This window comes from Rosa rugosa, chromosome 2, assembly GCF_958449725.1.
Source record: "Rosa rugosa chromosome 2, drRosRugo1.1, whole genome shotgun sequence".
Taxonomy (NCBI): Eukaryota; Viridiplantae; Streptophyta; class Magnoliopsida; order Rosales; family Rosaceae; genus Rosa; species Rosa rugosa.
The window spans coordinates 54,762,799-54,779,504 of record NC_084821.1 but is presented as its reverse complement, the minus strand read 5'-3'; the positions used below and the strand labels follow the sequence as shown (position 1 = coordinate 54,779,504).

Sequence of the window (16,706 nt, the reverse complement as noted above, 5' to 3'; positions counted from 1 at the left end):
TTTTTGGTTACGCAGTGAAAATCTCAACTTTTGAGATTAAAAAACACTGCGGGGCTCTTACTCTTGAGAACCCAAAATAAGGATTAACTTATAATGAAGGATATGTTCTTTACAAACTTGAATAGCACTAGCTCGGCTACAATGATTAGATGAAAACTAATACCAAGTTTGTCTTCCGTCTTGAACTCCTTCTTCACTTGAACGATCACCAAATATCGCTCTCCTTTCTTCACAGCTCCTCTACTGATCTCAAGAGAAGTTATGCATATGAAACAATGATCAAGAACACTTAAACATGGACCAAGTGTTTTGACTCTTGTGAAGACTCAATTAGCAAACATGCAAGACACCTCCAGATCTTCTTGCGTTCCAAGTTCTCTCTATAGCCGTCTGTTTTTCCCCTTTCCAAGGATAGGAACAATACCCTGTTCGGTAATGTTTTTAAAAATAATTTTTTAAAAAAAGGAGAAAACGATCGAGATTGTATTTTTCTAAACTGGGAGAAGAAAAAAGTGAAAACGCCAAATTATTGTTTTCAGTTTCTCCGAGTAAAAGAGGAAAATATTTTCTATTTTTATTTTCCACGTTTTCAAAAACAAGTCACCGTTTATTTTCCACGTTTTCAAAAACAAGTCACCGAACGCATGGGTTCGGTGACTTTATGGGTCAAAAATAAATAGTAAAGTATAAAACCAGACTTTATGGGTCATAGAAGAAGTATCAATGAAATGTCAATCTAAATAAACAAAACAACTCAAGATTCCCACATTTATACAAATGTACCTAAACAAGATTATTAGACACTATTGCTGCTTTTCCTGAACCCTAGCCGGAAACTAAAGCCTTTGGAAGCACACAGACAGAGCAACGGCCACAACTAAAGTAAAACAATACCGCCGCGATATAGAGTATGAAGGCGGTGAACTAAACCCAAACCCTTGCTATACCCAGAGGCAAAATTAGCTTCTTCGACCAAGATTCTCAGCAAAAATTGAAATTACCTTGTTGCTCACCCTCAACGCTTTAAGACAATAACTGAGAGTAGCAGTGGAGCGAGCAAGCGTTTTCTCTCCAAGAAAAGGAAATGGGAAAATTGAAATCAATATTTGGTTTCTAGTTTATGGGCTTGGATGTTTTTGTTTATTGGGCTATGTATTCTAACAATACGATCGTGACAAATGTCTTTGTGGGCTTCGCCACTGTTGAGCTTCTTTGATGCGATGCGAGACATTTATTTTCTTCATCATCATTTTATCATGTTATTCAATAATTAATGTGGCAACATATAATTCTATATCTTTGTCACACTATTGTTTAATTATTGAAAATAAAGGCAAGTGAGACTTTTCATCATCCGAACGGGTAACCTAATAAATATTGTCCACAATTTATGAGATAGAGGAAGAAGTATAACAAATATTGTTGTGCGTTTGGATAAAGATGCAATTATTGGTTGTGACGGTAGAATTACATATGGTAAACATTGTAGAGGTAAACCGTTGTTATTGTTTGTTACTAATTATCTTTATGAGTTTGTAAACTTTTCATTTTCTTAACCCTAGTTATTTTATATTTTCATAATTGGACAATATATCGAAGAAAATTTACATCTATAACTTCAAACATTCTCACAACAATGGCGGGAAATGTTGGTCAGTGTGAGAAAACATGAAAATTAATGGGGGAGCACATTACAAAAAAAATGTTTTCAAAGGAGAAAAGCCTACATTTATTGAAGAAATGGCAAAGGTTGCTATGACATGGAGAGGACCAAGGATGATGGAACATGTGAATGTTTTATAGTTGGTGTCCAGAATGATGTAACTATTTATCTCCTGAATCATAATATTTATTACAGTAAACAATTTCCACTTTGGTGTCTAGGAAGTCGTTGAAACAATGTTGCAAAGAGAAATGCATAGCACTTGATCAATTTCAACAATATCACCGTTCCTGTGTTCAGAGAGTAGCAGATTCCTTGTTGATTGAAAATCCCAATAAAAACTCAATCTTTCTCACTACACAAATCAACCAAGCATCAAATTTCAAAACCCATAAGACAACTGACAAAAAAAAAAAAAAAATTGGTGAAGAATCCATCCGAGCATAAAGGAAATTACGTGAGATATCGAACGGAAAACAAATTTAGCACCACGCTCTCCCTCTGTGCAGATCAAAGGACCGACCAAAGAAGCATATCAAAGGAGCAAGGCGTCTCTAACGTGTTCAATTATTGGAGAATGTCCGAAAAATAATTAATGTGGCAACATATGATTCTATATCTTTGTCACACTATTGTTTAATTATTGAAAATAAAGGCAAGTGAGACTTTTCATCATCCGAACGGGTAACTTAATAAATATTGTCCACAATTTATGAGATAGAGGAAGAAGTATAACAAATATTGTTGTGCGTTTGGATAAAGATGCAGTTATTGGTTGTGACGCTAGAATTACATATGGTAAACATCGTAGAGGTAAACCGTTGTTATTGGTTGTTACTAATTATCTTTATGAGTTTGTAAACTTTTCATTTTCTTAACCCTAGTTATTTTATATTTTCATAATTGGACAATCGAAGAAAATTTACATCTATAACGTCAAACATTCTCACAACAATGGAGGGAAATGTTGGTCAGTGTGAGAAAACATGAAAATTAACGGGGGAGCACATTACAAAAAAATGTTTTCAAAGGAGAAGAGCCTACATTTATTGAAGAAATGGCAAAGGTTGCTATGACATGGAGAGGACAAAGGATGATGGAACATGTGAATGTTTTATAGTTGGTGTCCAGAATGATGTAACTATTTATCTCCTGAATCATAATATTTATTACAGTAAACAATTTCCACTTTGGTGTCTAGGAAGTCGTTGAAACAATGTTGCAAAGAGAAATGCATAGCACTTGATCAATTTCAACAATATCACTGTTCCTGTGTTCAGAGAGTAGCAGATTCCTTGTTGATTGAAAATCCCAATAAAAACTCAATCTTTCTCACTACACAAATCAACCAAGCATCAAATTTCAAAACCCATAAGACAACTGACAAAAAAAAAAAAAAAATTGGTGAAGAATCCATCCGAGCATAAAGGGAATTACGTGAGATATCGAACGGAAAACAAATTTAGCACCACGCTCTCCCTCTGTGCAGATCAAAGGAACGACCAAAGAAGCAGATCAAGGGAGCAAGGCGTCTCTAACGCGACAGGTTGTATCGTTTAGTTTGGGGAGAGCGAAAGAGGGAGTTGCAGACTGGGAGTCTGGAAGAGTTGAGGAGATGACGTAGGTGTAGATAGAGACTTCCAGAAAGTGCAAGAGTCGACGTTTATCGTCATCAAGCAGAGCTGTAAATTATCAGGAAATAAGGATGGGAACGTAATTTTAACCAACCGGCTCGGCTTGAGCCGATATAAAAAAAAGATTGATTTTTTTTCGTGTTTTAAATTTTTTACTTTCGGTGTTTATAAAGGTATTATAAAGATTTTGATGAAGTTAACACTAATGGTTTTGTGAATTGAATAATGAATTAACAATGAGGAAGCAACAAAAAGATAAAAAACAAAATTGTAATAAATTGAAATTTGGATGGAGAAGATGAAGATTAATGTTATCAAAAGAGAAATTAAGTAGTTTTGTATTTAATTAGTTATGTATTTAGTTTTCCTTAAAGATTTAAATTTTAGAAAATTAGTGTACTTATTAGTCATTTTGCATTTAGGCAATATAGTCTTTCAATAATTCAAATATTTGCAGAGTGAACAAAGAAAATGATAGAGTGGCAATAGCCGCACCCTTATTTTATTTATAGGGAATAAATGAAGTTGCAGAAATTGAGTGAAAAAAAAAAACTCCGGTTAACCATGATCATGCTGATATCATCAATCCTCCACACGTGTTGCTTCTTCAGTTCTTCTGCATGACCCTCACGTGATGAACATTGCATATATAATATATATATACCTTCTTCTCAAAAAAAAAAAAAAAAAAGGTACTATATAAACCCGCTGGAATCCGCCACTAGGGTTTTAGAGTCATCTCAGGGTTTTTGAGCTTGGTCCAAAATCGTTCATCTGTGTATCAATGCCGAAGAAGAGAGGGAGAGAGAGGCATCACAACCCGGAGCCATTTCTGGCCGACGACGATGGCGCCTCTGTGGCCTCCAAGAAGCGGACCAAGTCCAAGCAGCACCAGACCGACGAGACTCTGATTTCGTCGGGCATGAGCGCCAAGATTCTCAAGCAGGCTCAGCTTCAGCAGAGGGAGGTCGAGGACGACGAGAATCGAACCCAAAACCCCAACGCGTTATCGGACATCACCGAAGAGCCGCACGGGGTTGAATCTGATGACGACGATGAGGACGACCCCGATGAGTTCGGTGGGTTTCTTGACAATCGCGGCGAGGATGAAGCGTTTAAAGTGACGAACAGGATGACAAAGGTGAACGTGTTTTTTTTAGACACTGGTAATGTGTATATTAGTTGGTGAAATGAAATTGAAATTGAAATTGGGTGTTTGAATTGCAGGAGATTGGGAAGGAGTATGAGAAAGTATTAGGGAAGGCGGCTGTGGAAGAGGATGAGAAATTACTGGATGCATTTCTTTCGAAGGATGCGGGGCGGCAGCTTACTCTTGCAGACCTGATTGTTGCAAGGATTAAAGAGAATGATTCTAATATCACTCCATCAAATGCCAATTCAGGTGAAGATTTACTTGAATGGATTACTAGTCTTTTCATTAATGTATGTTTTTTTCGCTTATATGCTAATTATTGTAATTGGATTTTGTTGCAGATATGAGGCCTTTGCCTAAATTGGATGCAGACACCATAGAAATCTTCAAGGGGTAAGCAATGCATTGCTTTTATTACTTGATGGGATCGATGCTTTCATGTAAAGTCTCTCTTTTCTGTTTAATTGAAGTCCAAATGTATCTGTATCCTTTATTAAATCAGCTGTTGGGTACAGCAGAGATGAAATCTGCAAATTTGTATTGTGTTTTAGTTAATTCTGAATTGAGATGTTCGTGTGTTAGACGAGTTGTTTATGGTTGGTTTACATTGTCTATGCAGGGTTGGCCAGTTTCTTAAAAAGTACACAGCTGGGAAGGTTCCCAAACCCTTTAAACACATCCCTTCAATGAATCAATGGGAAGATGTCCTATATTTAACTGAGCCTGAGAATTGGTCTCCCAATGCAATGTATCAAGCTACAAGAATTTTTGCTTCCAATTTGACTGCGAAGAAGGTAGAACGTTTCTACAAGCTTGTCTTGCTTCCACGTGTGAGAGAAGACATTCGGAAGAACAAGCGCTTGCATTTTGCCCTTTATCAGGCTTTGAAAAAGTCTCTTTACAAGCCTGCTGCCTTTTTCAAAGGAATATTGCTACCTTTGTGCGAGGTATAAGATTATTAAAGCATATCATACTTGTCCAAATAATTTTAGTATTTCTGAAACTTAAGGTGTTATTTGTTTGTATATACATAATTCTTCTTTCTCTTTCTGTCAATACTGAGGGTAAGTACTTTGGTATGTCCACCTTGAGGTGAAGAATAAAAGCAAGAATGCTCACAATTATGGAACCATGCCACCATGGTTTTTATAGCACACTATTGTGCAATAGTTATAAATATACATGTGAAGTGTATATTGTTTTTTGGTGCTTCATGCCAGGCTAACATACTTTATTGAAATTTCCTTTCTGCCTGGGAATGTTTTGGTAATTCTAACACCCTCCCCCGCCCCTCTTCCTGAACAGTCAGGAACGTGCAATCTAAGAGAAGCTGTCATAGTTGGGAGCGTCTTACAAAAGGTGTCCATTCCGCCACTTCATTCAAGGTATGTCATCTGCCGATCAAATGGGACTTTGTAACGACATAATGCTACCAAACAAACAGACCGTTTAAGATAAAGAGGATTTTTTTTTTTTTTTTGGGACTTGTAGTACCCAAACTTGCTGCTACAGTGTTTTTCTTCTCCTCATTGTGCTTGATAGTTATCTAAGCATTCCATAAATAAAGCCACTACAGTTGCATATTCTTAAATCTTTAGATGTTTTGAGATACCAATTGAATTATTGACTATGCCTTAGTGTCCTATTGTCTTATTAGAATAGTTATTCATCTTGTAGATCTCTCATACATGCTTCTGATGTATTTGCAGTGTTGCAGTAATGAAGCTAGCAGACATGGAATACTGTGGTACAACGAGGTATTTGACTCTATAATGCATAATTTGAATGATATAAAGGATATGTTGTCTCAAGTGTAACTGTACTTTTGGTGCCCATAAAATTCTGAAAGGAAGATATTGCAAAATTTGGTTTGTAAGAAATTTTTTTCCCCCCATTATTGCATTGGATGCCTCTGTCCCTGATGCACTGCAAAGATGTTGAATATCCCATTCAATCAACTTCCCCTGTATATTGCATAATGGTGACCAATGTTCTTATCTGTTTTGTCCAATGTATATAATTTTATGAATATTCATTATTGTATTTGAGGATCCACCAGTTTAGAAAAACTCTTAATTAGGGAGTGATGAAGATCCCTTGACATTTGGAGTTACTGACTTTTGGTTTTTAAATTGTTGCAGTTATTTTATAAAGCTTCTTTTAGAGAAAAAGTATGCTTTGCCATATCGTGTAATTGATGCTCTTGTTGGACATTTTATGAGATTTATGAATGAAACAAGGGTAATGCCAGTGATATGGCACCAATCACTTCTTGCATTTGTGGAAAGGTGGGCATAGTTTTAATATTTCCTTGCTTATGTAAGGGATGAGCAGTAGTTTTATTGATTTGTGGTTGTCCCTCATATACAGTTGTGTGCATAATTCTGGGCAGGTACAAAAATGATATACTGAACGAGGATAAAGATAATCTTAGAGCTCTTCTTCAAACTCAAAAGCACGATCTGGTAAGAGCATTTTCTCTACAGGAGCCTCAATATTTGAATTGCATAGCTTTGTGGAACTTTGTAGTCTTGATCCGGCTATTCAATTGTAGGTAACTCGTGAAATAAGAAAGGAGCTAGATAATAGCCGCAGTCGTGGTGAGAAGGAGGATGACCTTATGTCAATTGATATCCTTTTATTTTCTTTTTTGTTTGCTTCGTGTTTCAATTGTTTCACTTAAATTTGTTCTTTTAGTTTTTGAAACTGTCACTATAGAGTTTTAAATCGAATTTCAAGTAGTGGAAAAAAATAAAACAAAGGCACTTTGTTCCCCTTGACTTCACAAACCTTCTCCAGATTCTGTGATGATTAAGCCTGTTGAAGAAGATATGTTTGATATTCCAGAGGTGCCTATGGAGGATGACTAATTTAGTCCTCAGTAAGATATCTGTTGATCTGTTTCTTTTCTCTTAATTCTTTTGTCATTTTTATAAGTTTCATTTTGCACTCTAGTGTTCTGTTTAGGTATATTTGCTCATTTAGCCAATCCATGGTTGCATTGCAGATGGTTGACAGAGTTGTCCAATGAAATATTTCTCCTGGAAGAAGATGCAATTCTGTTCTTTCAGAAGTGATACATTTTTTTGACCAAATCACAGTTATCTAAAGGCTTCATAATCTAGTTTGTGCATATTCAAATTCGCGTTCAAAGGCACTCTCCTTGCAATGGCAATTTGAACTACTGATGCTTATCAAAACATCTTTTTAAGTATTTCTTACTGAAGATTCTTTGATGTACTGATATATATAGTTATTGAGTTTGCATTGGAATTGAGACCTCAATTTGAAGGTGCAAAAAGTTTTGACAGTTCTCTGTTGATTTTTATTTATTATGTTATGTGATGTTGTAGTGTCAATAGGGAATGCACTAGTAGTGTCAGTGAACTTTTTCAGTTTCAGGGTTGCAGTCTCTGGTTTTATACTGAACTGGTCGATACATGCTTCAAAGCTCAAATTTGTATGATGCAGGTACCGTATGATTAGTAAAGCTACAACACTTTTAACATTCATGGAGAATATGTCGATGGAGGCATGGTAACCTGGTTTCTATTAGCAAAAGTCATCTAAGAAAATAAAAACAAAAATTAAGTCCGGTAATATTATACGAAAAATGGACATCCCTAATTATGATTTATTTACAAACTAATGGCATAAAAGGCAGCATCATTCTTTATCGAAGGGTAAAAAAGTGCCACTCCTGAAGCTGTACCTTTCGATTGAAGGTCGAGTTGCCTTGTCTCGTGTTTCATTGGAATTCGAAGTTTTCTTTAGAATCTCAATATCAGCCTCTTCAGATCATCATAAGTTGCCACAATATTTTAACACTCACAGCAGCATGCATACTCCCATAATTTACACATTAACATTATGCATACTCACATACCAATCCCAATCGAACAAATGCACAACATCAGTACTCCTATTCAGTAGCACTAGAATTTGACCTCGTTTTATGGTTTCAGAAAACACCAAACTTTGGTCCTCGACAGGGTCTGAACAGATTGCCCAACAAGGTTAACTTCCGTCAACTCAACTTCGACGTCATCCCTCTCCGTTTCCGAATCTGCTTCCTAATCTTATCTCGCGCAGCCTGTTGAAGCTTGCACAATCGAGGATCATCAGTTGGCTGCATCATACTGCTGGTGCTAACAATCTCTTTTCCGTCTTCACATTCTAGCGTGAAGCCTGATTCAAGTTCGAATCGACCAAGACAGTTAATATCTACTTCACGCATAGCAGTATCTAGAGTACGGATACGCCTCTTTCCTTCTTTGTAGATAATATCAAATGTGGTGATCCACACACGTTGTCTGTTGACATATTTCATGATTGTTTGCAGAAGGCAAAAGTTCAAGAAATATGTCCTCTCTCCATTTATCCAAAGTCACCTGATATACCCACATCTCACATTTCTCATGATCGAGGCTGCGTGCATAGAAACCAAAATACAGCCGTACCAAATAGCATAACCAGTTATTCTAGTGAAAGACCAGTCCTGATAGCGAGGAAATGGAGAGCATCTCTTCCAGGTGTCGGAGTGTGGATCATAAACCTCAAAGGCCGGGTGAGCAGCAAATTTGTTCACGTTAAAAATGAGACATGAGTCACATGACTATTATTGCTTGCTATTCATGAAGGTTATACTGACATTGAGTTAGAGAGTGACTGTGCTATGCTTATTAGCCTCATGACAGTGAGTTAGAGAGTGATTGTGCTATGCTTATTAACCTCATATCACAGGATGCTAATGATTTCTCATCTATTGGTCGGATAGTGGATGATTGTAAAAGATATGGTTCTAGTTTTTCTTATGTTCACTTCCGGCATGTCTTTCGAGAAGTAAATAGTGTGGCCAATCGTTTGGTACATCTTGCTAGCTTTAGTTATATAGACGATTTATGGTTAGATGAGCCATCCGTTATTATTTGGGATGTGCTCTACGAGGATATTGATGTTACTGTACGGAGCTTTGGTTTAATATCTTCCCTGGTATATTTTATTTTATCTATTAACAATATGTACAGGTGTGAGGCTGAGCCTCCCAGGCCAAGTTTCAAACCCCTATTCAAAAAAAAAAAAAAAAAAAAAAAAAAAAGAGCCATGACAAAGATTAGAAAGTAAAAACCCAATAAGAAACCAGTATGAAGTCACATTACTATGTTTTTATTTACTTTTACTGATTTTATTATTTATTTTTACTTTTATATATAAAAGGACAAACAGCTCTCTCTGCAAAATCCCTAAACCATAAAATCCCTCCCAATTTCCGATTCTCCAAAATCCCTAACCCCCTTTTTCCCAGTTCCCGCCCTCTCTCCACCCAAATCCAATCAAAGCCCTTCCCTTTCCGGTGTTTGAAGAGCAGCAAACATGGGAGAGCGTAAGGTTCTGAACAAGTACTACCCGCCGGACTTCGACCCGTCCAAGCTGCCCCGAGTCCGGCGGCCCAAGAACCAGCAGATTAAGGTCCGTATGATGCTTCCGATGAGCATCAGATGCAACACCTGCGGCAACTACATCTACAAGGGCACCAAATTCAACTCGCGGAAAGAAGATGTCGTCGGCGAGGTACGTGGATCACCAATCTTGAATCTTAGGGTTTCTGATTGCCCCTGCGTAATTGATTCTAGGTTTTCTTGAATCCTAGGGTTTATAACTGCCTAGCATTGCGTTGTGGACTGGATTACTGATGTTACTATTGTTTGCAGACGTACTTGGGAATTCAAATCTTTAGATTTTACTTCAAGTGCACCAAGTGCTCGGCGGAGCTTGCGATGAAGACGGACCCGCAGAACTCAGACTATGTGGTGGAGGCCGGGGCTACACGAAATTTCGAACCTTGGCGGAATGAGGATGAGGTAAAGGAAGGAAGCATAGTGCTTATTTAGATGTGTGTTTTTTGTTTTCGGAGTTTGTTATGCTGTTGTGGACAATGTTTGATGACTCTGATTTGTGTGTTTGTTTTCAGGAAGTGGATAAGGAGAAGCAGAAGAGGGAGACCGAAGAAATGGGAGATGCCATGAAATCTTTGGAGAACAGAACCTTGGATTCGAAAAGAGAGATGGATATCCTTGCCGCTTTGGATGAGATGAAGTCCATGAAGGTAGATGGCTCACTAGTTGCTAAATATGAGTGACATTTCTGATTTTGTCTATATCCTTTAATACTAATACATTGTTTTCTGCTTTCAGTCCAGGCATGCAACTGTGAGTGTGGATGAGATGTTGGAGGCTTTGCAACATACGGTTGCACACAAGGTATGAAAATGTGCCTTTTTATATTTAGTCCAGTTTAAACCAAATAGACACAAGTGTACAGACTGATGTATGTATCCATTGTCATGAATTTTATCCATGTATGTGTATACTTGTCTAGTTCTTTATATGCAAACATATAGGAGCCTGGTTCCTGAAATAGGCAATAATTGCAGCTCCAGCATCATGGTCTCCGTGAATTTGTTACAACAGCCTGTAAATTTGTTACAATAATAGAATAGCCACACTGTGTTAGGGAACATACAGAGCCTGAGTCTGATCAACTGATCAACCAACCACATGATTTTACCAACTCTTTCAAACAAGACACATTCAACTAGGGAAGCTGCCACTTGAGTGAAGAGCTATATATTCTATGCATTATGATTTCAACAACTGTTGCTTTAATCCCACATTTGAGAGCACTGAAAATTGTTGTGTTGACAGGAGAAAAGGCTGGAGGAGGAGGACGAAGCAGTCATAAAATCGATCGTATTCCATGTTAGTACTTACTTTCTCTCTCTTTTCGTTTTTCTTTTTTGACTCCAACTTGAATATCTTTGATCTAGAGTTGTCTCTGTTTTACTTTCCCTATTCTTTTTTGCGGGATGTTTGTTTCTGATGTCTTTCTTTTTTCTACTACAATATATGCAGAACTCAAAAGATTATGTTCGAAGGATTGATGATGATGATTTAGATGATGATGAAGATTTATTACAGCCGTTAAGTGGCAATGGTGAAACGTCTAATCATCTGTCAAAGGTATGACATTTTTACTGTTAGATAGGTGTATATATTGATGAACTTGCATAACCTCTTGGTTGAAAGATAACTTCTAGATTAATCCAGCTCTACTCTCTTAGATGTCTTATGATTATCTCATATTTCGTTTTTAATTTTTTTTAATTTTTTTTATTTTTTTTATCTTTACAAGATAGTGTCCCTACGTAGACTGTATGAAGGATTTAAATAGGGGTCATTACCATCAAGTAACTGTTATTCCTCTAGATATAGCACTTCCCTTGTTGTAAATGGCTTTTATAGACAGTCTATTGCCTTGTGTTCTAGTTAGATATAGTTTCCAGTCATCATCAAAATTCTGCTGTTATCCCTTACAAAGATTAAAGGATATGTCTTATGGTTGTTGCTTCCTTTGCATATTTAGTTTAACTTATTCAGAAATCTGCATTCCATGCACTTTGAGGTTTGTATGATGCTCACTGGTTAGTGAAATCTATTCAAGTATACACAGTACAGTTTCAAATCTACATATTAGTTGTACAATGTTCCGCTGGGGACTGTGGTAGAAGAATAGTTTTGAGGTTGTAATACTGTAGAGAACGGTTTAGCTTTAGCATATGCAAATAGAAGGTAAGTCGCACGACTTCAAAAGTTTTACCATGACTCCAATTCTTGCATTATGTAGTTAACATGAATGCACAGAAAAATGAGTGGGATTATAAATTGATTAAATTCAGTTCAGCTAAAACTCATGATGTCACTCTCGGAGGCAGATAATATTGAGCAAGCATAAGCTGTTTCATCTGATTAAGGAGGACTAAATTTGAAGTTCTGAAGAATAGGGCATTTACAGGATTTGAAATCGCATTCTTATCCGAGCATTACTAAACTTTGTTGATGCCAAATCTTGTGGTATATACTAGTGAACGTGTGTGTGTGGTGGTGCGTGCTTGGTGGTGAATGTGCTTGTGTTTGAGGGTGGAGGATAAGAATGGAAAGAAGAGAGAGCTGTGGGATGAAAATGGAAACTTAACTTATAAATTCTAGAAAGTTGATGAATCTTATACCATATTAATATAATCAGTAGTATGGTGTGTTCTTCCACTCATCTCTTCCCAACCCCAAGCAATTATCTTGTATGTTCCCATGATGCATTTTTAAATATTACCTGTCTGCATTCAAAACTCAGCTTTCTGTTAATTATTTTCCTCAACTTAGTAACAAAGTCATTGTTAGTTCCAGCATGTTATCCATGTTTCTGTGATGGACATAGTTATCTAATGAATATGTATACATATTTGCCATGCAGAAACAAAAGCTTACTCAAGATAATAGCAAACCAACAGATTTGTTGACAAAAACCAGTATTTCTGATAGCTCAAGCAGCAGAGGTATGTCAGACACAGAAACAGTTTATTATTGAACTATTTGTGTCTTTCTATTTGCTTTTCATTTGCCAGTACTAAACATGTTTTTATTTGACAGGAAAACAGAATGGTTCAGAAGATTCTAAAATCATTTTTAAGTCTCCAACTGTTAGGCTTTCAGTAGTTAAGAAACCAGTGGTGGCTAAAGTTAACAATTTGGCGAAAGTGGACGAGAAAGAAGTTGGAGAGGAGTCTAAAAGTTTGACTAAAAATGAGAAAGAAGAGGACGGCAAGAATAAGACCGACGGTGGAAGCAACGTATTACAATCGCTGTTCCAAAACTACAACAGTGATGATAGTGATGAGTAGTTTGTGAATGTTTTGTTATACAATACTGAATCGGTGAATGTCTGTAGACAGATTTTCCTTCCACAGACCAAAGATATTTAAATCAAAGGCTTCTCTGGTACTGATTGTTCACAAAAAAGACTCGGTGTATCATTAACATTGTACATGCTGTTTTAATCAAACAGTGTCAAGCTTGTTTGCCTTTTGGTAATTCATAATATAAGGAAATGTATGTGATTGAGAGTAAACCGGTTCTGGCTTTTCAAGTGAGTTGGATAAATTTGTTCACAGATGTTTGTAACTGCATAGTAAGTTTAGTAGTTTCTACTCTCTAGTGCTAATGCGTGTGACTTGTAAATTTCTACATTGAGAATGAAGAAACTGTAACTTGTAGTGAACCATTTAACTTGGTTTGGATAGGCACTACTCAAATTGAAGTCCCACAGTTCATATTGGAACTCTCGTTTTGTTTTGGCTCCTCAAACACTTGTACTGTACTTTTTGTCGATTTAACTTACAAATTACTTGTACCGTTGGAACAAAAGTAAAAAATTGGGTAGTTAAATTTAATTTATGAGAAAAAATGACTGTTTACAGTCGGAGATACTTACAAAAGGCAAAAATACAGAAAATATAGGAAGGGAACAAAAAGCTCAAAGCTCGCAACTTTTTTGTCGAATTAGCAAGAAAGCTTTGCAGAGGAAAGCAGTTGTTGAATCTGAGTCTCTCAGAGATGCTGAAGATGATGCGCCCAACGCTTTTTTCTTATTCTTATTGCAGCACCACAAGAGGTATGTATTTTCGTCAGTACCCTACACCTCTTGTTGCTTTGCTTCATTCTCAATCTTCAGAGCCAAGCAAATGTAGAGAAACCCAGGTAGGAAATGGACCCTCAAAGCCCATAGTTGAGGATGCCTTGAAGGTGTTCGATGAAATGCTTCACAGGCGTCCTCTGCCGTCTGTTGTCCGCTTCAATCAACTCTTGGGCCAACTTGCCAAACAGAAACACTATTCTGCAGTCCTCTCTTTGAATAGGCAAATGGGTCTCATCGGAATCTCTTCTGATGCCTATACTCTAACCGTTGTCATCAATTGCTACTGCCATTTGAACCAAATGGGGTTTAGTTTGTCTATCTTGGGACATTTCTTTAAATTGGGTCTTCAACCAAGTGTCTTCACCTTCAACACTCTAATAAACGGATTTGTTCTCGAGAATCAAGTGGCTGAGGCAGCACGACTTTTCAGCAAAATGGTGGAGCAAGGTGGTAACTGTCCGCCGGATGTGGTTACTTTCAACACACTAATAAAGGGCTTTTGCATGATTGGAAACAACAGGGCAGCTATTCAATTACTTGGGAAGATGGAAGAAAGAGGATGCGAGCCTGACAGAGTTGCCTATAGCACCATCATCGACAGTCTTTGTAAGGATACACTAGTTGATGAAGCATGGAACCTCTTCTCAGAAATGATTGGTAGAGGTATTGCTCCAAACGTTGTTACTTACAACTCTTTGATTCAAGGAGTTTGCAATATAGGCCAGTGGAAAGAAGCTACAAGGTTGTTGAATGAAATGGTGAGTCAAAATATCTTTCCAGATGTTTTCACCTTCAACGTCTTGGTTGATGCACTTTGTAAGGAGGGGATGGTCGCGGAAGCCAAAAGTGTGGTTGAGATGATGATTCAAAGGCATATTGAGCCTGATACGGTTACATACAACTCACTTTTGGACGGTTACTGTTTGCGAGGAGAAATGGACGAGGCGAAACAAGTTTTTGATCTTATGATTAGCAAGGGCTCCATGGTTGATGTTCAGAGTTGTAACATATTTATTAACGGGTATTGCAAGGGTAAAATGATCGATAAGGCTTACAATATTTTCAGGGAAATGCCTCTTAGGGGACTTGTTCCTGATATCGTTACTTATAACACTCTTATTGATGGTTTTTGTAAAGCGAGGAGACTACAAGAAGCAGAAAAGTTGTTCTCCGAGATGCAAGGTTGTGGCCAACATCCAGATATTCGAACTTATGCTGTTTTACTTGATGCCCTATGTAGCAACCAGCAACTTTCAAAGGCAATAGAATTGCTTAGAGAGATGAAGGATAAGAAGTTGGAACTAAATATTGTAGTTTACACTATTATCATTGAAGGTTTGTTGAAAGCTGGGAAAGTTGAATCTGCAACAGAGGTCTTCTCTAGTTTGTCATCAAAAGTAGTTCAGCCTAATGTGTGGACATACAATGTAATGATTAGGGGACTTTGTAACGGTGGCCTCTTAGTTGAAGCAGAAAAGTTGTTTAGAGAAATGAAACAAAAAGGCTGTTCTGCTGATGGCTGTACCTATAACACAATTATCCGGGGGTTTATCATTAATAATGAAGCATCAAGGGCTATGGGACTTATGCAAGAAATGGCCGAGAGGGGTTTCTCTGCAAATGCATCAACTATGGAATTGATAGTTAATTTATTGTCTAAGGATAGAGTAGATCCCGCTTTGTTGCCATTGTTGAAAAATTCATGATAAAGTTAATTTGAAGATTTGAAGCAGAACTTTCTTAGTACGACAGTAAGATTTAAGACTGCTGCACCTTTGACAACCTTGCATGTATCAATCCTCCATTTGATAACCCGATGTCATTCGCTTGTTGTTATATCCTTATTTGAAATCCCATTGCTATTGTTGTGTTCGAAATGAAAACCGCAAGCTGCCAGAGATTTGGTGCAATACTCAATTTTTATTTACATAACTGAAGACTGCATCGATAAGTGCAGGGATAATAAGCACATTAGTGGCAGTATCTTTTGTTCTCATTCTGGCAAGGCAAATGAAAATTGCTATGTAATTATTATTATTTTCTAGTGAGTTTGTGTTTGAAACTTTGGTCCGGATTACAGGTAATTTCCATGTAAACAAACTTGAGTGATTCTCGTTCGATTGTAAAATAGGTGCCTGTACCTATGATCAAGTCGATTATTATCCATCACTACCAATACAACTAGAAGTGAACTCAGATGGAGTCAGCCACTTCTTGTTGTGGATGTTAGCCTGCACCAAACTTTTCTTTGAACAATTCCTTTGGCCTTATTTCGGGAAAGCAGCAGTTTCTGGAGGCCTTGATTTCATTCCAGCAAAGCCTATAGAACTAAATTTGTAATCGCAAAAACTTCTGTCTTTGTTTAGCATTATTTCAGAATAACATGATCGAATTGCTTCATCTACATGTTATTGATAGACCCAAGAATTCAAACGACATAGCTTGATCATCAACAAAACAACTAATGGTTTACAAGCTAAAAAAATAATATGCAATTCAATAAAGCTACTACATCAATGATGCGACAAAAACGAATCAACTCTATCGTTGGAAGAAGCAGAGAGGAACTTCACGAATATAAACATTGGCGAGGGATGAAATCGCAGCTGGAACACCCCACAAGGACTCACCACAGATTAGACCGGAAGCAACAGCTGGTGCAAGAAAAGGATCAAGCTTCCTAAGCACTTGTCCATGTTCGTCAAGATAGAATGGGATTCCATTGCAT

At 37.2% G+C, this 16,706-nt stretch overlaps 3 protein-coding genes across 3 annotated transcripts; all 3 read left to right on the top strand.

The window, feature by feature from the left end:
• The first annotated feature begins 4,034 nt into the window (after window positions 1-4,034).
• LOC133732299 (bystin) lies at window positions 4,035-7,760 on the top strand. The gene is made up of 11 exons (XM_062159823.1): window positions 4,035-4,438; window positions 4,525-4,699; window positions 4,792-4,843; window positions 5,070-5,397; window positions 5,756-5,835; window positions 6,160-6,207; window positions 6,592-6,738; window positions 6,843-6,915; window positions 7,005-7,080; window positions 7,241-7,331; window positions 7,458-7,760. The coding sequence occupies exons 1-10, from the start codon at window positions 4,082-4,084 to the stop codon at window positions 7,318-7,320; spliced, it is 1,416 nt and encodes a 471-aa protein (XP_062015807.1). The 5' UTR covers window positions 4,035-4,081; the 3' UTR covers window positions 7,321-7,331; window positions 7,458-7,760.
• Window positions 7,761-9,712: 1,952 nt separating this feature from the next.
• LOC133728489 (uncharacterized) lies at window positions 9,713-13,433 on the top strand. The gene is made up of 8 exons (XM_062155897.1): window positions 9,713-10,021; window positions 10,162-10,311; window positions 10,422-10,556; window positions 10,645-10,710; window positions 11,155-11,208; window positions 11,362-11,469; window positions 12,758-12,839; window positions 12,934-13,433. The coding sequence occupies exons 1-8, from the start codon at window positions 9,824-9,826 to the stop codon at window positions 13,182-13,184; spliced, it is 1,044 nt and encodes a 347-aa protein (XP_062011881.1). The 5' UTR covers window positions 9,713-9,823; the 3' UTR covers window positions 13,185-13,433.
• A 515-nt stretch (window positions 13,434-13,948) lies between these two features.
• LOC133728488 (pentatricopeptide repeat-containing protein At3g22470, mitochondrial-like) lies at window positions 13,949-16,287 on the top strand. Its single transcript, XM_062155896.1, has one exon. The coding sequence runs from the start codon at window positions 13,957-13,959 to the stop codon at window positions 15,682-15,684; it is 1,728 nt and encodes a 575-aa protein (XP_062011880.1). The 5' UTR covers window positions 13,949-13,956; the 3' UTR covers window positions 15,685-16,287.
• Window positions 16,288-16,706: the final 419 nt, after the last annotated feature.

Bases quoted from the DNA above. Each gene is read 5' to 3' on its own strand.
- LOC133732299 (XM_062159823.1), top strand. From the start codon at position 4,082: ATGCCGAAGAAGAGAGGGAGAGAGAGGCATCACAACCCGGAGCCATTT. The intron at 4,700-4,791 runs GTGAAGATTTAC...ATTTTGTTGCAG, and splicing joins TCCATCAAATGCCAATTCAG to ATATGAGGCCTTTGCCTAAA. The intron at 5,398-5,755 runs GTATAAGATTAT...CTTCCTGAACAG, and splicing joins TATTGCTACCTTTGTGCGAG to TCAGGAACGTGCAATCTAAG.
- LOC133728489 (XM_062155897.1), top strand. From the start codon at position 9,824: ATGGGAGAGCGTAAGGTTCTGAACAAGTACTACCCGCCGGACTTCGAC. The intron at 10,022-10,161 runs GTACGTGGATCA...TATTGTTTGCAG, and splicing joins AAGAAGATGTCGTCGGCGAG to ACGTACTTGGGAATTCAAAT. The intron at 10,312-10,421 runs GTAAAGGAAGGA...GTTTGTTTTCAG, and splicing joins CTTGGCGGAATGAGGATGAG to GAAGTGGATAAGGAGAAGCA.
- LOC133728488 (XM_062155896.1), top strand. From the start codon at position 13,957: ATGTATTTTCGTCAGTACCCTACACCTCTTGTTGCTTTGCTTCATTCT.